The 21,170-nt window shown below is 42.0% G+C and overlaps 1 protein-coding gene across 1 annotated transcript; it reads right to left on the reverse strand.

Moving 5' to 3' along the window:
* Positions 1-615: 615 nt before the first annotated feature.
* LOC134658190 (uncharacterized) lies at positions 616-20,351 on the reverse strand. The gene is made up of 26 exons (XM_063513799.1): positions 20,244-20,351; positions 19,943-20,076; positions 18,791-18,945; positions 17,865-18,005; positions 17,469-17,550; positions 17,154-17,249; positions 16,581-16,798; positions 15,774-15,999; positions 15,289-15,404; positions 14,927-15,043; positions 14,174-14,305; positions 13,585-13,736; positions 12,832-12,962; positions 10,097-10,182; positions 9,149-9,310; positions 8,370-8,558; positions 7,747-7,862; positions 7,063-7,220; positions 6,258-6,668; positions 5,535-5,677; positions 4,939-5,074; positions 3,735-3,831; positions 3,400-3,483; positions 3,022-3,131; positions 1,920-2,019; positions 616-775 (listed from the first exon to the last, which is right to left on the reverse strand). Exons 2-26 carry the CDS (start codon positions 20,070-20,072, stop codon positions 640-642), a joined length of 3,624 nt encoding a protein of 1,207 aa, XP_063369869.1. The 5' UTR covers positions 20,073-20,076; positions 20,244-20,351; the 3' UTR covers positions 616-639.
* Between the last annotated feature and the right edge of the window lie 819 nt (positions 20,352-21,170).

Raw genomic sequence — 21,170 nt, forward strand, 5'->3', positions numbered from 1 at the left:
GAAAGTGCTATCTTCAACGATGAAGTAGTATTTACTGAGTACCAACAAGAGGCTTTACATAGGTACTACGCGTGATATTGATAGGTGACCAGTCTTCAGTCGTCTAAACATTTTTGACAATCAATTTCCCTTTCATACTAAAACTACCAGAGTAGTATGCGTTGTTTTCACTTTCCTTATTCTCTCAAACTTTGTATCCCTTCTTGATAGGTATTTTAATTTTGTAACGGTATTAAGTTGAAAATAGGTAGTCCGTCTTCTAAGCTAACAGTACCAGAACAGTACAGACGGAATAACGTGTGGAATGCCTATAACCTTTTAGACGCCAATGACCGATATATCCGCACTGCAGGTCCAACGACGCAGAGCAACATAGACCTACGTGCATATGCATAAAGTTCAATTTCAGTTTTGACACTTCGGTGACGTGGCGTCCGAGTGACAGATTTGTGTTTGACACGGCGTCGAAAAGGTTAAATGTCATATTTGTAAAGCAATTTAACGTAAGATGGCACACTATGTAAAATATGTGTACAGTTAGCTTGATCCGATTCTAGGCGATTTATAATCTGACAAAAATCTACGCTCTTCTATAATTTAATCTCTACCCACTACAACACTATTGAACACTGCCGGTACTCAATATCTGGGCGATTCCGAATCAGTCAAGGACGCCGTTGAGGCGCTGGTGGAGCGGATCAGTCGAGAGAGGCGCGACAGCGGCGCCGTAGCCCAGGGCTCCAGGGGGCTGCCGGCTTCGGGGACTGGAGACACTCTGGAATTGGTAAGGACATTCTGTGTAAGTATTGGTAGTAACGGATTGGACAAGTGTATGCGAAACTGGGTAGCACCCGAAATTATTTTCGTAAATATCGGTTTTGGAGGTCTGAACTAGAGATGGACCGAATATTCCGTAGATAATAATAATTCTGCATTCCCTTTTGATCCATTTGTTCCAGGGAATTGCCTAGCAAGCGATTTATCTTCAGTTGCTCATTTAATTGAAGTCTGCCGAATATTCAACTAGATTACCACGACACTGAACTCCTCCTAAACGTGTTAAAATAATTAATTAAATATTTACAATACTTACATAGATATACATTTTATAATAATAACATTGAAATAATACTCCCTTATCATAAATATTATAGTATGCATTTTTACACACTAACACACACACACACTCACACACACAGTGTAACTCTCTGTACAATTTGTACCTACCAATATATAGATTAAGAAACTAGTATAAGTAACGAAACTGGGTCCTGTAACACAGGGTTTCCTAGATCAGGACACAGGGACGTGATTTACTGTATGTCTAAATTTATACAATAAACTTTTTTCATTCGGTTCGGTACCTAAAGGGCCCTCCACACTCGTGCGCGAATCGCGGTGCGCAGCCGCGAACGCGAGTGTGGCGTCGATTTCGCAGATTGTTCACGCCTTCGCGCATTGTTCCCCATTTTTTGTCGGTTTTTCGGCCCGCGTCAAAGGAGGCGCGAACTAGCAAGACTGCCAAGACTCCACATTACTCACTATTTTGGCTCATCAGTTGCAAGATTAATATTAATTATATTATATAAAGCTTCTATAATTTACGGTTTTACAACAAAACAAAATGGAAAAATAGCCACAGCAAGTATGATGCCGTAGATATTTGACAGTTAAACTCGATCAGCTGATGCTTTTCCGCTATCTTGGCGCGAACCACACTGCGAATTCACCGTGAAGTGTGCGAGTGTGGAGTCGTAATTCAACGTCGCGATATGTTCGCTCTGCGAAGTCGCGCCGCGATTCACGCGCATAGTCTGGAGGGGGCTCAAGATATAAACCGAACATTCTTTGCTTTTGCTGGCAAACTTTATCGATTGACCACGATAAAGTTTGCCAGCAATTTTATTATCAAATTTCACCTGTTGCGACGGGTGCGCGCTGTTTTCGGCCTAACTCTTCTCTCGTACTGCGGTTTGTTCTGAACTGGTGTAGCTTCAACTTCCGCTCCATCACCGGAACCTGCGACATATGTATAGTCTGTCAAGCCATTTCCGTCAATAGAAAAAAGCTGCAAATTTAAAAAAATGTAGGCGCGAAGGGTAATCTTCCCATAGAAAAATTGATTTTCCCGCCCTTTTCTACAAACTTTTCACCGGCTATAAAATTGTTTATAAAAGCCATAATAGACTACCGCACCAAGGTCGCGGTACGGCACACGTATCGGGGCGGTTTTTTTTTTTAAGTTGTCCCCTACACTTTTTTTTTCATATTTGGGATTTTTTATGTTAATTCTACTCAGAATCACGAGCTCTTTCTATCCTAATAGGAGAAAAAAAGTGTCCCAAAATTTCCATACATTTTTCGATCTTTCCATTCCGCGACCGCCATACAAAGTCTATGAAAAATGGTGACGGAATGGAAATAAAAACATTAGGACACTTTTTTTTCTCCTATTAGGATAGAAAGAGCTCATGATTCTGAGTAGAAATAACATAAAAAATCCCAAATAAAAAAAAAGTGTAGGGGACAACTTTAAATAAAAACGCCCATCGATAGTGTGTAAGGTGGTCGCCATTAATGCTTGCGATAAGGACGCACTATGTCGCGGTGCGGTGCGGTAGTCTGTAAAGGCCCCAGTACACAATGGGCCATCGCTGGCCACTCCAAGGGACGCAGCCATGCGGTAGAATGAGATAGCAATATCACTTGCTCCCTCTAACGCATAAATGCGTCCCTTGGAGTGGCCGGCGATGGCCCATTGTGTACTGGGGCCTTTACAGTTAGTCCACGGGGTCTACCGCGAAGTTCGCAAATTGCATTATTCTCTTTTACTCCAATAGGCGTTTGACAGAGAAAGATCCCGCAATTTACGAACTGCGGAGTTCACGATAGGCCCTTCAGAATCTAGAACCTCACCGTGTAAGGTGCTTTTAAGCTTTAAAAAAAACGCCATTACCAATATTTAAATTTTTTACGTAAAAAGGTAACGTGTAAATTGGGCTGCAGGGCAAGTTTCCTTACCTACGACATAAACGGAATGTTCCACAGGGTTTTGCCCGGTTGCCTGCAGTATGCACAGGGGTCGTGCTGCCCGTATGCGCGCCGCGTCGTCCCGACGACCTCCAAGCGCGCTGGAAATTTGATAGAGTCCTTAAAGAGGGGTCCACACAACTTTCCACCCCTTTTCATCCCATTATGCATGTGGTGGTCAAAAGTTGTCGGTTCAAATAGGATCCTTATCTTACACAGACAGGTTATCAGGGGAGTTGAGACAAAGATTCCCTTCGTTCAAACTCTTAAGGCAACTTTTATCTACTTAAATCGGTTCAGATGATGACGGTTAGAGATTTTCTTATGGTTAGTTAGGTGTTAGGTACCTATAAAGCTAAGGGTACTAACGAATTATTGCCGGAACTGGGCTGGTCTTCTAAGGGGGCGTCGCTTTCCAAAGCACTACTTTCCGATGCAACAAAATACATTGACCTGAAACACAAACAATAAGTATTATAATATATCTATATAGAGGCTTTTCACCGATTATTCCTAACTGGCAGCCTTTCTAGGTGCAATAATTAATTTCACATTATATCATAGTGTCAAAGGACTGTCTCATTTCAAACAAAGACGGAGTGAATCATACTATATTTGTCTTACACTAGTACTAGCACCCAAAAGAAAAGGATGAGTATAGTATTTTTTGTTCCTGTTTACTGACAAATTGGTATAGTTGATACCTGGCTGGTACGTAGAGGTGCGGAGGGGGTGGTTCAGCACGTTTCGACGCGGAACGCGCTCGTCGCGCCCTCGACGCTCGCCCCAGCAATACCGATTCTGAATAAAAGCAAATAAAAGATTAGGTCAACAATCAAATGAAATTACTTCACTGCGGTTGTACATAAGGCGGGTCGATATCGCTCTGTTGATGCCGCTCGCGCCGGTACCCGGTGTCGCCTTGCCCTAACGCAGTGTACTCAGTGTTGGCCGAAACGAATGCAATTGAAAATGTTGGCCATTAACCATTATAAATTGAACCTTAAACCGTAACGGACGATTACAGTTTACGGTTCAATTTATAATGGTTATTGGCCAACATTTTCAATTGCATTAACGTTTCGGCCAACACTGAGTGTACTACGTCAGACGTGTCTCACTCCGCGATTACGTCGCTTTGCTTCAGGTAGCTAAAAGTACATCCGTTCGGCCCCAATTTTGGGGAAAGCCATAAGCCGCGCGTGGCGCTGTCTCCACCTAGCGGCCATATCTGTGCTGATCGTAACAGACGCGTTTTGTTAGAGTGAGTCTTCTGTACTTAGTACTATTATTTATTCTGTGACTACGTAGACGAACAACACGCGAACGCGAAGCGAAGCGATGCGGCGCATTGTGAATGAATTATTTGATACCTATAGAAGTGTCCTACGTAGTACGTGGGCGATCTCACGTACATTGCCAACATTGAGAGTTAACACTACATTGCCCTCTGCCTAATACCTGATGGTAGATAGGAGATGGGTAGCTGATGTCGCTTTGTTCTTGCATTTTTCGGCGCTAGCCGTCGCCTTGGCCTACCAGAGTCAATATAACCTTGAAAGATATAAGATATCACCTTGGCCTCTGCCTAAAAGTGGTAACACACTATCGCACCGAACCGCGACCTTGGTGCGTCGCACCCATAAGTTAGAGCGAGAAACAGATATCTCTTCCTCGCTATGACTTATGGGTGCGACGCACCAAGGTTGCGGTGCGATAGTGTGTTACCACTATAAAGCCCTTGCTACACGGTCGCCGACAAGCCCCTCAGACCGCGTGGCCTTGGTCTGGACGGACCGTGTAGACAGTTGTTTCCGACAAAATTTGACCAAAACTGACCAAGGTCAGACCAAGGACAGACGGTTAGAAGGCTTGTCGGCGACCGTGTAGCTAGGGCTTTATACTTACCTGATGGTGGATCACTGTCGCTCTGCTCGTGTCTTTCTCGTCGCCAGCCGGCATCCGCGGCGGGCGCGTCGGCCGCCACGCCGAACAGGCCCGACACCGCCCCAGCTACCACCTTGCGAGCTGACTTCGCTGTTGTCTACATAGAAAGAAGAATGGTAAACCATATTGTTGGCACCTATAGCAGGCATACAGGTGTCTAAAATTATGCAAAATTGAACCCTACCACTTTGCAATAAAGTCCAAAATGGTAGTGGTAAACCAGCAGTAAATGTGGTAGGTATACTTAAATGCTGTTCTCGACATTTTTGTTTACAGTAATAACCTAATCGACACTAAATGGAGTCGAATTTTCATACTATTTTCGCACTATTGAATGATTTATGATATAATATCAGTCCTGCTAGCATGAGTTGTGTTCTCGCGCGCGACTTCATACATCTAGCGTTCTAGCGCGATTTCAAGTAGGTATGGACTCGCGCGTGACAACGCGCAACTCATGCCAGTTAATGTATTATATAGAAGTTTAGATGTACGAAATGCGATTTTCCATAGATATCTATTATCCCCATCGATAAAAAACATCCCTAAAAACTTACGCTCATATTGATATCGATCTCCGGAACCCCCTTCAGATCGGCGGCCTGCTCCGCTAGGTTCCGGAGCTGCCCCCGGTCAGGGCTCCGCGAGTCCGCGAGCATCACCAGCTCGAACAAGAAGTCACGGAACGATTCTACTGGCACTGGAAAGGTAATTAGGCCAGCCCTAGTAGCACGGTAGCATTTTTATCGTTTATTACGTGCCCGCTGCGGGCTCAGCACGGATCCATTTTTATCCACTATCACTATGCCCGTCACTTTCGCACTTACCTACTTGTTAGAACGTGACAGGCATGGTGATAAATGATAAAAATGCGACCGTGCTACTAGGGCTGGTGGGCCATTTTATTTAAAGTTGTCCACTACACTTTTTTTTTTAATTTGTGAATTTCTAGGTTATTTCTACTCAGAATCAGGAGCTCTTTCTATCCTAATAGGAGAAAAAAAGTGTCCCAAGGTTTTTTCCCATTCCGTTACCATTTTAAATAGACTTTTGTATGGCTGTCAGGAAATGAAGATCGAAAAATGTATGGAAATTTTGGGACACTTTTTTCCTCCTATTAGGATCAAAAGAGCTCATGATTCTGAGTAGAAATAACATAAAAAATCCCAATTTTGATAAAAACTGTAAGGGACAACTTTAAATAAATGGCCCTGTAGGTACTTAAATCAAAGTCCTTAAGAAAATAACTACCAAAGGGGCATAATTGATAATCAATTTACCAGGTGGCTGCGGTACTCCAATTGTTAACATATCCTGCATCATAGTAATCTGTCCCGTAACAAGGCCTTGTCCTGGCAACGATCCTCCAGCAACTAATCCTGATGGCATACCCTGTCCAGGTATGCCTTGCACAGCTCCTGACCCTGTCAAAATGCCTTGCGAGCTTTGAACCTGTCCAGTCAAACCAGCTCCTGGCAAACCTCCTGGAACATTTGGAACTGTCGGAATAACCCCAGAAGGCACTTGTAGCCCTGTTCCAGATGCAGGAATGCCTGCAGTTTTTGTAACTGCAAGCCCTGGTTGGCCTGGTGGCACTTGTCCAGGTTGACTAACTGTAGTTTCGCCTGGTTTTGGGATGGTTTTCCCGTTTACTAGAAGGTCTGGCGTTGGTTGTTTCATTTGATCTGTGCCTGCAAAATTATGACAAGTTAAGACAGACAACATTGACCTTTTTAGCCTACTGTTTACGCTTTACGCTGCAAAAAGGGTTATGTACAGCCAAGAAAGTGGTCTACCACCCTACGTTGAGGTTCGTTTGAACGTTATGAGACAACAAGGTCGATTTACTTTAAACTCCGTTAGAAAAATCAAATTTAGCGATCGTTAGATCTCGCAGAAACTTTTGTCAAAGCTGGTAGACCGCTTTCTTGGACAGACAGCCGCATTTCTAAAGAACGTGATGTCGTTGCAGCATACAGCGTCTAACAGAGACCAAGACTTACTATTATTTTTGTAAATTCCATGCATAGGTAACTTGGGAAAAAATGGGGCAATCAAAATTGGCAGTTTTCAAGTTTACAATACCAGTGGAACCAAGATCCAGGTCTTGCGTGAAAGCCATGACATCCAGAGCGGAAGACAGCGCGGTCCCAACTCCGTTGAGAGCGTCCCCTCCCGAGAGACCAATTTGGCTGACCTCTGCGGCTGCCACGCAGTCCGGTGGAGCGGCTTGTGGGCGCCTTCTACAAACAAACGTTAATTATTTGTGATTAGCCTATGCAAGTATCCAGTCAGACTGCACTAAGAGTAAGTATCCTACAATAGTAGATTGTTAACCGAGGGGTGAAAGGCACTCATTTCTGCCGAGGTAGTTTGGTGCTCGAACGCAGTGAGAGCGCCAATAGTCCGAGGCTGAAATGATGCCTTTCACCCGAGTTAAACACTCTACTTTTTATTTCGAATACGAGGAAAGTAAAATGCATGTGTTTTTTTTAAAACATGAGAAAGTAGAAATTAGGCAAAAATATCGTTATTTATGGAATGGGGAGTTAAATATAAGAATGGAACTTGTATAACAAATCCATTTAAACCCAAATTTTATTACCAAATGGAAAGAAAATTCAAATAGCCGTAGGTACTTACTTGGAACGTAAAATGCTCTAGTGCAGAAACGTACGTATCATTTTCTGCACACCTTTTAGAACAACAATGACCCTCTTTCAGAGCATGAGAATTGAAAACAACATTAACATTTATGTTAGGTATTACCCAAGAGGTGCTTTAGTGGGCGTGGATATAGACACGCGACCCCACATCAGCCTTCGAAGGTCTTCTCCCGTGATTCCTCGTCTTCGTAGCTCTGCTATCGTCACCCTCCCAACACGCTGTCAATCAAAATTCAATTTCATTGTTGTAGGTACAGTCGCCTTCAGATATATCGGAGCGGCCAAGGTGTTCACAATATCTGAACAAAGCACTCCAACGCCTTGACAATAGAGGCGTGTTCAGATATTTGTGAGCGCCTTAGCCGCTCCGATATATCTGATCGCGACTGTACGTATGCGGAGCATTCCAAAGTTTCAGCTTAAGAATGTTTTGATGCTTTTGAAAATGCAAGGAAGTCCATCTGGTCTGAGAATTCACGTGTCAGATAGACAATTTAAACTTTTTTGAAGATTAAGGAAGTCGACGCGGTCTTCTAGACAATATTCAAAAACCAACCGATACGACCTTTAAGAAAAGAGCATACTTACTCCCATCTTATTTTCCGTCAATGCACGTACAACCCTCTGGTGTTGCGGGTGTCCATAGGCGACGGTAATCGCTTACCATCAGACGATCTGCTCATTTGCCTCCTATATCATCAAAAAACGAAATCATCTTTTCTTTACCTTCCAGTTGGCTAGTGCGCCTTTCCGCTGCTTGGCTCTCGTCTTGTCCTTACTTTTGATGACCATGACGCCACGCTGCTCGTACCGCGGGTCGTCCGACGGGCCTAAGCCGATGGAGTACTCTTGCAGGTATCTGTGTGCATCCTCTTGCGCCACGGAGCGCTCGAGAGAGACAACGATCTTTGCCCACTGTGGGAAAGGCAAAAACATAAGTGAAGGGTTTGGTAAATTAGAACCAGGGCTCTGTGCAACGTAGGTATTACGATGTCTTCTGACACTTTTTCGAGTCACATAGGTATTAAGGATTGAGGCCAGGATAGTATATAATTTCAAGTCACTGCACGGGATTGTCTTGTGTGTGGAATCGAATTGGATGGATGGTCTCAATAATGGTCTGATTCAGTTAAAGCCTGACCAGTAATATATGATGATTGTCAGGAGGGCGCTGTTATTCTCATGTATAGGGTGACAGTTCAGTATAGTATGAAAAAAAATAGTCCCAGTGAAATTCCGCAACATGGCGCGTGACGTGATCATAATATAGTCAGGATTCACTTGGTTCTCTACTTTATCAGCTAAGTATTAGGAAATCAGGTTCATGTGTTCACCTTCTTTATTTACTTACATATTATTTTAAGTGTGAACAACGTTAATTAGTTTAACAATAATACAGAAAATCGACAGGGAAGGAAGCTAATGGTCTTTTGGCAATAAAAACATCTATTCTATTCTTTACAGACTTGTATTACAATAGTTGACAGACTGTTATCATTCCTGACCTGTTTAACCCATTCCTTCTCCGATTGCTCGATGACATGCGCATAAGTGTTCCCCATCATGGCGATCAGCATGTTGAGGAGCAGGATCGGCACGAAGATCATGAATAGAGTGAACACGGACTTGGTCAGGTTTGGGTAGGAGGTCATGCCCAGGTCAGAGTACTGAAATCAACATCGATCATTATCGTCGTCATATGTAATTGTAGTCCTAGTGAATAAGGGTAATAGGTGCAGGTGTAAAAGGGTGTAATCCACGTAACACTTATGCCCTTTTACACTTAAGCTGCGCGAGACTTGTACCCTTTTTCACTAGGTCTACAGTATGCAGTCATAAGTCATAAGTCTGGTTGGATCGTCTCATCTAAAGCAGAAATGACTTCGTAGAGCTGTTGGATCACCCTAGGAATCAAAGACATGTCTGTGAGCAATGCGGAAAGAAATGCCGATGGACTATTTGTATTATAGTCATCGCTGTCGATGTAGACGATGTAGTAGCTAGCAGGGATCGGATACCGGTATTTTTTGTATGGGAACGGAAACGGTATTTTTTCGTTCTTTGCTAATTACTTTATTTCTAATCGGGCAATCTAATAGTACGAAGTCGTAACCTAAAAACACAACCGAGTCCTACATTTCGAGTATAAAATAATTCGAAAAATATGGTTATCTCTAAGTTTTTGCAAAAAACCGGTTCCGATCCCTGGTAGCTAGACTACCTCCTCAAAATACCTCCTTAGTTCTACGCTGCAACTATCGTCTGAAAAGATGCTGTTGCCAATGATGACGATGATATGATGCAATCATGCACATATTGACATAACTCAGAATTAGAGGCTTAGAGTGAGGACACGTAACCACCAGTTCAGATTGGGAAGGCCTAGCAGTAAGTACTCTAAGTTCTCGAGTATTTTGTATATTTTTTTATAAATCCTGGCGTCTTTTACTTACGCTATAATCTCCGAGTGTTATTTGAAACAAAGCCATCCACGTGGTCGGGTAACTTGCATATAAAGTGGATGAAACATTGGGGAACCCTGTAAAAGTAAACGTTTAATAGTTGAGCGAGTTTTTCAATTACTTTCTATCATATTCACAACGAGAAATGCTCAGATAAACTTTCTAAACAAGTGCTACCATCTCATCATCGGTTTTTATCACCTCATCTACCGTCAAAGGAGAAAAGCTCATCCCCACTTCCTAGATACTTTACACTAAAAATGTGACGTCCCTCGGGTAAAGGTACCTTATGGCGGTTGGCGATTACGCTCTAATACTAATTGCGGTGCTATATGCGACGTAAGCACCAGCCGCCATAAGGTACCTTTTCCCTTGAACTTCACAAATAATCGTACTTTTATATAATTTTTCCCTAGACGGTGCAGCATGTAGAATGAGCTACGCCTCAAGTTTATTTTGTGCTTTGGGGCTCTTCAAGATGAGAGTATCGTTCGGTTCCCAGTTGGGCGACACAAAGTGTAACGCTGCATTTTTTTTTGTGTTGCAATAAATGGTTTCTTATTCTTATGCGTCTTAGCGAACAACTCGCGAACACGACGCGACGCGGACCCTCGGCGTTCGCGTTCGCAACGAGATCGCCCACGTAGAACACTTCTATGGGTTCGTACCCGTGCATACTCGTGTATCAAAGGATTGATTCACCCCGCGCCGCATCGCTTCGTTTCGCGTTCGCGTGTTGTTCGCCTACGTTAGCGGTTCTCAATCTTTCTTTTCACGCCTTTGACGGAACCCTTTTGGAAAGCGAAATACTTGATGGAACCCTACAATACGGTGGCGGCATAGTAAGATTTTTCGAGGCGACTAAAGCATAACACTCTAAATCTTGCGGAACCCCTGCAGGGGTGTCGCGGAACCCTAGGGTTCCGCGGAACACACTTAGAGTATGGCTGGCCTACGTAGTACGCTGCGTAGAGTAAGTTGGGGCGACAACAGATAGGGTAAAGGCACCAGTAGTCAGCCTTATAACGACTTTTTTAAGTTTGAACGTTCGGCATTTCTACAGGATTAGTCGGATAATTAAACAAATGACATGGTTAGATCAATTGTTTATCATAGTTTTAAAACATAATATTTAAAAAAATAACAATCCTCTTTATAATATCTCTAATTAAGTTTAAATAAAAAGTGGCACTTTTCTCCAGTAGTATGTATGTATGTATAAACTCTTTATTGTACAAACACAAAACACAAATTTATGGCACAGGATAGGCAGTACAAAGGCGAACTCAGCCAGCCTCCAAAATCCAGTAAGCAGCTTCTGTGTACCTAGTACTCAGCCTATATAAACTATTCATAATAATTAGATCAAAATCACTAATATTTATATCAAAATCAACGATATTATAATATTTTTTTTTTATAATTGTTATTGTTATTGTAGTTAGTTGTAGTTTTTAATTTTAGTTTATAATTTTTTGCATATATCAAAATCAACGAAGTTATAATATCTATATTTTATTTATAATTTTAGTTATTGTTATTGTAGTTAGTTGTAGTTTTTAATTTTAGTTTGTTATTTTTTTGCTTATATGTATTACTAACTTGTTTACTTATTTAATAAAAAAAATTCTTATAGGTACATACAATTCTTATGACACGAAATTTGTTGGCCATAGGTACTTAACTAACACTATTCTTGCAAACTAAGAATCGCAATATTTCTTTTCTAATAATTAATCCGTCAAAAATTAACAAGGTAAATCCTAATATATAATTATGTTCCTAGTAGGTATTCGGTAAAAAATAATTAAACGAGTCTATTCAGATCTAATTATCATTTTATCATTAATAAACAAAGTCATATTATACCGACCAGGAAAAAGCAAAATGTTAGTTATGTATAGTTAACGTCAAAAATATGTATACGCTTTTGAACCTTATTTCAATGAGATAGGGTTTAAAAACGTGGATATATTTTTGGCGGCGACGTACCAAGCAAGGTCAATGGCTGAGTACTGGATCAGCGAAACCCAGTGGTCTGCCGCATTAAAACGTTATTTCAAATGCGGCTGACTACTGGGTTTTACTTTAAATTGACTAGGGCATGCCTAACTAAATTTAAAAATGTAAATTTAACGGTTCTAACGGTCGCATTGGCTCGAAAATAATAAAATAAACGAATAACCCAAAGGTCAGCCGTGGGGGGCTGGGTACTGGATTCTTTGGAAAAAAGTGTTATCCAGTGGCCAGCCCCCTCAATTTATGAGTAAAATATTGATATTTTCATTCAAACATAATGTTTAATAGATAAACTAATAAATAAACCAATCATTAACAAAAACAATAACTTTTAATAACATTAAAACATAGTTTTTCTTGCCTGTTAAGAGAACACCACGTGCAGTAAAAAATATGGCGGACATGACACTATTGCACTCGTCGACAAACAGCACCTGTATGAACGAGTATATTTCTTCCCCCCGTTCCCTCACCGCACCTGTCGTGTGACGTATTAACCAATAAGGAAACAAAGCTCCTATTTGAGTACTCGTGATTTGTTTAAACGAATATACCAGATATTTATGACCAATAAACGACTCAAAAGGCTGACTACTGGTACCTGGCTGGCCACTGGTGCTGTTACCCTAGTGGTTCCCTTGATGTCCATGATCTTCCCATCAGGCGGCGTCTGCTAGTTTGCTACATAAGAAAGTAGTAATATGTACCTTTGTAGAGGAAGTAGAAAGACTGCGAGAAGCCGAACAGCACGATGCAGTAGATGATGCCGAAGGTGAACATGTCGCCAGTAATCATGCTGAAGATCATCGTCACGAACGGACCCGTCAGCCGCACTGCCCTGTGTTGGAAATCAATTTATGTTTGAAATAGTTATTTATGAGACAAGTGCGGAAAAGAGGAAAATCGAAGCGAGTGGCGATAAAATAAACGTCGTGTTTTATTTTATCGCTATTCTTTTCGAATTTACTCTTTTCCGCACCTGTATCGTAAATAACTATTAAGTCAAAAATGTGATAGTTACGTAGAAAGTGGCGCCCTCATTTATTTTCTACAATTTTATGTCGCACTGTAGCGTGGTGTTCTGTTAGTTTATTTTTGTGGGAAAATGCGTCGTACATTCTGGGTATAGTGTAGACAGGTGTAGGTAGATACCACGTAGATACTGTAGAATTGTAGACAGATGGCGCGCCTAAAATGGTGGAGATGCTGGGATTCGAATCCGGTTCATTCAACGTTCACTGGTGGTAGTATAATAGTATTTTTCAAACTCAATGGGTACGCTGACAGGTGTCCGGAGATTTAGCATATGCAGATGACACCTGTCACCCTACCCATCGAATTCGAAAAATACTATAGAGATGTCACCCCTTTGTCTTCACATCCGCTAAGCATAACAAGACCATTATTTTTTTGAATGAGTGAAATGGACTAGTATATGCTTAGATTAGTAAATATCGTACCCAGCAAAGAACATGAGCAGGAACCAGGACCCGGGCAGCAGAAAGATGAGCAGTGCCTCCTCCAGCATCGGCAGTCGCATCAGCCTCGCCGGTATACACACCAAGAGTAGGAGGTTCGATACTAGGAAGATGAATTTAGCTGGTTCGTGAATCTGCGGGCAGACGATTAGGTATTAGATAACGCTCTATAGTACTGCATGAGTGGACGCTTGAGCAGGGCGTGCAGCGTTCATATGAGTGCACACTGCATAGATCAATTTTCCCACTTGCCGGCACGGGGCTATTCATAAATTACGTCATTTAAAATTAGGGGGGGGGGGTCTGGACATCGGATGATGGTAGCAACACGTAGGAGGAAACGGGGTCATTCGAAGCATGATAGGGATGATTTTAGGGGGAGGGGGGTCAAAAATCGTCAAAAATAGATGACGTAATTTATGGACATCCCCACGCTGTTCGCCAAAATAAGCAAATTTAATAAGCATGTCTATTTGAAGCTTAATGATTTGACAGAAAGATACTCGTATAATTACAACAACTCTAAAAATGATAAACTTTGTTTTCTGTTAAGTAAATTTTGGCTACTCACCAACTGTTTGAAGTAAGCGACGACGCCCTGGTTTTTTAATTCGTCGCCTTGTTGAAGAACAATGTAACACAGCGTACTGACGATGGTGCCTAGCTCGCACGCCAGTCTGATGCCGCCTCGGGCGTCTGTTATCTGAACGATATAAAATATAAAATGAGGCTCATACTTATAATCTTCCAGCTTTAGGGTATGCGAGCCAGGTAAAGGCGCACCAGAGAGTAGAACAGCTACACTCTAATAACACTAACTATGCCTACGACCAGAGCACACAGTCGCTGTAGCGGAAATTAGAGAAAATATTACAACTTGAGCCAATAGGGACAGTCTTCTGGTGATGCGATTGGTACGACCAGGCGCCGTTATGGCTGTAATGCACCTAGGTTTATGTTGCTCTGTGGTCTATGACCGATTAATACGTCTTTGGCGTTGGACCTGCGGTGCGTATATATCGGTCATTGGCGTCCAAAAGGTTAACAGAATTAGGCGTCAGGCATACAAAAGGCGCAGGAGACATCCCTTTCCGAACAAAATAAGGTCTGGGATCAGCTTAAAACATTGCTAAGGCCGCCACTGCTCTAAGAAAAATGCGACTGATAAGTATAACTTAAGCAGTTAGTGATTGCATGTCCACTAAGGTCATTCTCGTCCCGCAATATAAGAGAGATCCAGATGAGTCCTGTACATGTCTCACCATGGCTTTCTTTATCTTCCAGTACCTATACCTACTAGATAATTGTAGCTTGGAAAATTCACCTCAAGTCTCCACTCAGGATTACCCTCTGCCTCTGCAGCGCTGTGCCGGAGGTACACAGACACAGAGAGCAGTATAAGATGTACCAGCAGGATCAGCAGGCGTTTGAGGAATTTGTTCTGAAAAGTTGTTAGAAGAATTTAAGAGAAGGAAGCTGTTGTTAAATAGGTGTTTCAACATTAAAAGTTCACTTTGGTATCCGGTCGATTCGTCCCGTCGCAGTAGCCTTAATTCTATTGCCGCAGTGAAAGTGTTAATAATAATAGTGTTAAGGTTCTCTAAAGCGAAGAAATCGGGTCTAGGTAAGTATTACAAAGTTATGTTGTGGATACTATGTCTTCTTAAAATTAGGAAAGGAACTTACTCTTGCAAAAGTCTTCCACTTTTCTTCTAAAAGCCTTTGGATGATCCCTCCGTCCAGCATGTTCAAATGCTCTTGTTTTGTTCCGTTAAGGATTATGAAAAGCGCCGAGTTCCAATCTAGATTAGAAAGCATAGGTGTTTCAAATATGATTTTTTTTCTCTATGACATTAGTAAACCAAACATTATTGGTATTCATCCAAGAAAAGCCGTAGGTTTTAAAATTAACTAAGATTTCTTTTTCTGGGGCGGGCCCAGTCGAAATACGAGAGTCAAATAATGCAGATCATTTACTGGTTCCAAATGTTTTTACTAATTCTGAACAGAAGTTGACTTCCATCAGAATAGTAATTATCCGTAGACCGTAAAGTTATAGATGCCGATGTTTAGTTTATTCCATCAAGCTGAAGACCCCATGCCCATTGAAAGGCTTTTAATTCCTCAGGACCTCAACAATTAGGGGCAGACTTGAAAAAGGAGGAACTTACTTGTTCGTCCATCAGGTAAAAGCGTGTCCAAAGCATTAAGAGGATACGCAGAGCACGTGATGTTAGAGTACCGCCAGAACTCCCTACAGGACAGCTCAAGCATCTCTCTGAACACGGAGTCCCGACCCAGCTGGCAGGCCAGAGTGAGGGGGGTGAAGCCGGCACGGTTCATGCGCCCGTTGCTGGCTGGCACCTTCGGGTGGCGGAGCGCGTAGCCAAACATGTCCTGATAAAAATACCGTGGATTTTTGAAGTGAAAACTTCTTTAGCGGCGCTGTGCACTTTCGGAGGTGGGGAAAAAATGTTAAACTCGAGACAGCGTAAGACGATCACGTGACCGTAAGATTTAGATGGCCACTCATTTAGATGGCATTTAAATCAATAGGTAAAGAAAAACTGTTACATGTAATGTTATTGAGTTTTTCTTTATTGATTTAAATGCCATCTGGTGAGTTTCGCTCTAACTGGTATTAATATAACTCGAGTACTAACAGTGATCTGCTTAGGGGTTTCAAGTAATTAACGCTAACGCTAGATGGCGTTAACCTCAATTATACATAGTGCATTTTGCACTAGTCATTGAGTTTTCAGTTTTTCACATTTGCCGGCAATTTAGATTTAGATAAGGAGTGCCTTATATTGAAATTCTTCGGCTATCTCCGAGGGAAGACAGTTAAGATGAATTATTCTAACATCACATCACATTTTCGCTTGAATTCGAGACGGACTCTAGGCGTCACAAAGCAAGGGCATATAGGCTAAATCACTATAGGAATGCGACGATAATCAAGGAATGGCGATACTCACCAGTTTGTCACAAACGACGACCATATGCAGTATCATGTTACCAAACGAGTCCTGCATGTCCGGGTCCGCACCAGACTCCAACAGCAGGTTGTAGACGGATTCATTGGCGCAGCACGCCGCCCACGCTAGGGGGTACTCGCCCAAATACGCCAGGCCTTCGTAGTTGGTCTGCCGGGCTGGAGGGACCTTCTGCTGGTCGCGGGGCAGGAAGAAACTGCCTGGAATTTTTGGGAAAGTCGGAAATACGAAGAAAAATATTTGAGTGTATTGTCACCATGTGGAAAGTAGTCCCGGTCATAGAGAAAAAAATACATAGAGTGCTCACTCCATACATCAGTTTTAGTACCAAAAAGACTATTAGCATCTAGCATCGAGTAGCGGAACTATCAGTACTGCTACTTGACATTCTTGACAATAGATGTAGCAGTACTGATAGTTCCGCTACTCGATGCTAGATGTAGACACTGAAATTAATAGTCTGAACTGATGTATGGAGTGAGCACTCTTGTCTTACTATATTTCTCTATGTCCCGGTTTACAAGTTTAATTTTCCAATGGTTATTAGGTACTTACCAATCGCTCGCTGGTTGACGTCACAACCGCAGTCCACTAGATCTTGGACCAGCTCGTTGTTACTATAAGCTATTGCCAAATGTAAAGAACTGGCTCCTGCAAATGAAGTGGAAGTAAAGTAAATAGATCCTGTACAACACACATGCAAATAAAAGTAATTCATAATGTTTGTGTGATCTAGTTTAAAAGCTCATGCATCACCATGAGACAATAGATGGCGTTGAATGGTTGAAAAATCATCATTATCGACACGGCTCTCCTGACATTTTACGTGTCCTTAAATCCTATAAATATAACATTGGACTTTGTGTTTACCTAAATACTCCTCGCCTTCCACGACATCCATAGATAGCTTTGGAAAACATTTGAGAAGGGTTCTGGCGAGTCTGGTGTGAATCTGTAAGAAAAGATTTATAGAACGATGATAAATAGGCTTCGTGTACAATGTAAGGTACATGTAGTTACAAAGTCTATACATATATACACGATGGAAAGAGTTACGATTTACGATCCAATCGGCCCAATTTTTATTTAAAAACCTAACATCTTGGTTAAGATTGTAGAGAGCGGTTGAACAACGACAGCGCACGGGATAGGTCACTGTCAAGGAAATTGAGGTCGCATTTTAATAAACAGTGACCGCCTTCTCAAGTGATTATGAACAATATGAACGATACGATTTGTGGGATATTCTTTATGTATTAACAATACCTTTGTATCGCAAATGATGAGGACATGCAGCAGTGACTCGCCCAGCGCGCCGCGATAGCTCATCTGCCAGCAGGACATGTGGTCTTCCCACTTTGCCAGGGGATCATGTGGAGACAACGACGCTTCGATCGGCAGGACCACCTGAATTTTATAGGAAATTAGAAGTTATTTAAATCAGCATATAGATATGAACTTACTCTAAATAATTATTTCGGCAACAGGACGTCGTGGCTCCGTTGGTCTTGTGTCCGATTCGGTAGTTTACTTCCTTAACACGACTGAGTACCTACTTTTGGGCAGAAGTGGACGTACTCAATGGTCCCTTGGCTGGAGTTGAAATGCACGTAACTAGTGCTATAGATAGTGGCGCGTTCGAAGCTGGAACACCCTCAGTATGTAACCGGTCTTTTGGTGTGCATATGCACACTCCCCCACTTCAGCAGCCGTGGTGGTGTGATGCAGGCATAATTATTTGTTTCACATAACCATATTGCAACCTCCTATCTATAAATGCAGTTGTATCGAGTTTATATGCTAGACATGCGCAAAACGCTTCACTGAGTTGAATGAGTGATTCATATCTTCGCTCACTTGGCTCAGTGGATTTGTAGACTATATTGTTCACGAGTGAGTAGAGAGAGATGTCAATCAATCAAATAGATACAGCCATAAGTACGACCAAGGTAGCGTATCACGTGATACGATCCCGCCATGTTTTCCCGACACCCTCCGAATTCTTCCGAACCGCTCCGAAACCTATTCGCATAGTCTCACTCGCTCCTCAAGCTCGGCCGGCTCATTCGAATCATGAGTGGGAAAGAGCGCGCAAGGAACACTGAGCGAGTTAAATCATCAGTGAGTTGAAGAGTGAGCGAGTTCAATAGATATACCTACTCACTCGTGAACGACACATGTCTATTATATACCTGTTCCTGGTCTCGGAACTTCCACCGCAAGTACTCCGCGCGGTTGATGACTCGCCCGCGCCCCCCGGCGTACATGTAGGCTGCGAACTCCTCGCGGATCAACTTCTCTGCCGCCACCATGCCGCCTTTAGCATACGTCTCTAGCAGTAGACCTCCTGTAAATTTGGAAAATATTAGTATCTGCTTTTGGGAAATAATTTTGTATCTATACATCTGCGATTAAAATTAAATAGGATTAATAATTAACACAGTGAAGATGGCATGAACGACATCAGAAATAAAACCATTATTTACGTAAGATTGCAATTTTCGAGATTGTGGTGAAATGAAACAAGAAACTGCGAGTCTGTACAAAACACCATGGATAATATGCAATATAATAACTCAGTTAAGCATGGCGTTCTCAACTATTTTTCCCATTTGCAATGGTGTAATGTCACAATAAATTTAACAGATGGCGTTGAACTCAATTTATTATCTCCCACACGGCCATCCTGACTCTGTGAGCGCCCTAGAATACAAAAAGCGGCCAAGTGCGAGTCGGACTCGCCCATGAAGGGTTCCGTATTTAGGCGATTTATGACGTATAAAAAAAAACTACTTACTAGATCTCGTTCAAACCAATTTTCGGTGGAAGTTTACATAATGTACATCATATATCTTTTTTAGTTTTATCATTCTCTTATTTTAGAAGTTACAGGGGGGGGGGGGGGGACACACATTTTACCACTTTGGAAGTGTCTCTCGCGCAAACTATTCAGTTTAGAAAAAAATGATATTAGGAACCTCAATATCATTTTTGAAGACCTATCCATAGATACCCCACACGTATGGGTTTGATGAAAAAAAAAATTTTGAGTTTCAGTTCGAAGTATGGGGAACCCCAAAAATTTATTGTTTTTTTTCTATTTTTGTGTGAAAATCTTAATGCGGTTCACAGAATACATCTACTTACCAAGTTTCAATAGTATAGTTCTTATAGTTTCGGAGAAAAGTGGATGTGACATACGGACGGACAGACAGACGGACAGACGGACAGACGGACAGACCGACAGACAGACAGACATGACGAATCTATAAGGGTTCCGTTTTTTGCCATTTGGCTACGGAACCCTAAAAAGAGCAAGTTCGGCCCTAATGTGTGTTTCATACCTTTATGGAAGTCGGCGAGTTTGTACAGAACCGTGTGGGCCTCGCTGCTGGGCTGTGAGATGACTCGGTCGAGCACAGAGCCCACAGACTGGACCTGGGGCGAACAGAGCTTGCCTAGCTTGCCTCCCATTTCACTAAAAACAAAACTTTTGTAAGAAGCCCACTCCTTGGTACAGTGACGTCCCACTTCTTGGTATCTCTCATCTTGTGCGGAGAGCGACATGCGACATGGCAACAGACAAAGATAGATTGTTGGTTGAAAATCAAATAACATTAAGTTTGGAAATACACAGAAACTTACAGAAGATAATCGGCAGCTTTTCACGATCCTGCTTAGTTTTTTCATAACCACCCTCCGGATCGAGGTTGAGAAGGAATGGCACGGGCACACCATCTCTTAATCTGCCATCTGTTTATTAAGAGGATACGGGACCTGAGATTTAAAAATTTTAGGTAAACATACCCGTCTCGCTAATGGAAGCGGCTCCTAAAACTAGTGCGATAAGGACAAGGCGAAAAACCCTGCATAAAAATGTCAAAAAACGAAGTTTCGTACTCGACTGTTTCCTCCCCCAAAACTTAACCAAATGTGACGAAATTTTGAGATCTAAATGGTAATGAAATTATCTTTGTCGGACCGTTTTGTTTTTTTGGCTAATTGATATCAGGTTTGAATACCACGCCTCTCATTGCGGCATAGGCAATTAGGCCATTTTGGCCATTTCTGAAAGGCTCTAGCGTCTTAAAAAACAAAAAAAAAGCAAAACGGTCCGACACAGATATTGATAATATTAATCTGTGTTGAAAAAATCATTGCTCTAGCTTCAAAACCCACGGAGGAAACAGTCGAGTACGTTTGTATGGAGAAATGACCACTCCTGTTGGCTCTTGAACTCAAATTAAGGTAAAAACGGAATCGACAAAAAAAACAATTGACCAAATTTCATGAGAATCGGTTGAGAAATGCGACCCGTAGAGAAGAACAGCCAACCGCGCAAAAGTATTTTTGTCCAAACTGGAACGGAGACCTTCGCTCTCGCTCAGACAATTAAATAGGTACCTATATTTATATAGGGTGTCACTTTCAGTTTGGATCAAACTAAAGGCGTAATAGTGGTCCGAGTTGCCAATTTGATTTGGTTGATGTATTACTGTGTCTTGGGTTGATTGAGTTGGCAGAAAACAATTAAACTAATATTATACATATATTAACCCTATTGATCACACC

Source organism: Cydia amplana, chromosome 21 (assembly GCF_948474715.1).
Source record: "Cydia amplana chromosome 21, ilCydAmpl1.1, whole genome shotgun sequence".
Classification (NCBI taxonomy): domain Eukaryota; kingdom Metazoa; phylum Arthropoda; class Insecta; order Lepidoptera; family Tortricidae; genus Cydia; species Cydia amplana.

Bases quoted from the DNA above. Each gene is read 5' to 3' on its own strand.
- LOC134658190 (XM_063513799.1), bottom strand. From the start codon at position 20,072: ATGGGAGGCAAGCTAGGCAAGCTCTGTTCGCCCCAGGTCCAGTCTGTG. The intron at 16,000-16,580 runs GTGAGTATCGCC...TATTTTTATCAG, and splicing joins TCGTCGTTTGTGACAAACTG to GACATGTTTGGCTACGCGCT. The intron at 3,832-4,938 runs GTAAGTATAAAG...GCTTTTATTCAG, and splicing joins CGACAGTGATCCACCATCAG to AATCGGTATTGCTGGGGCGA.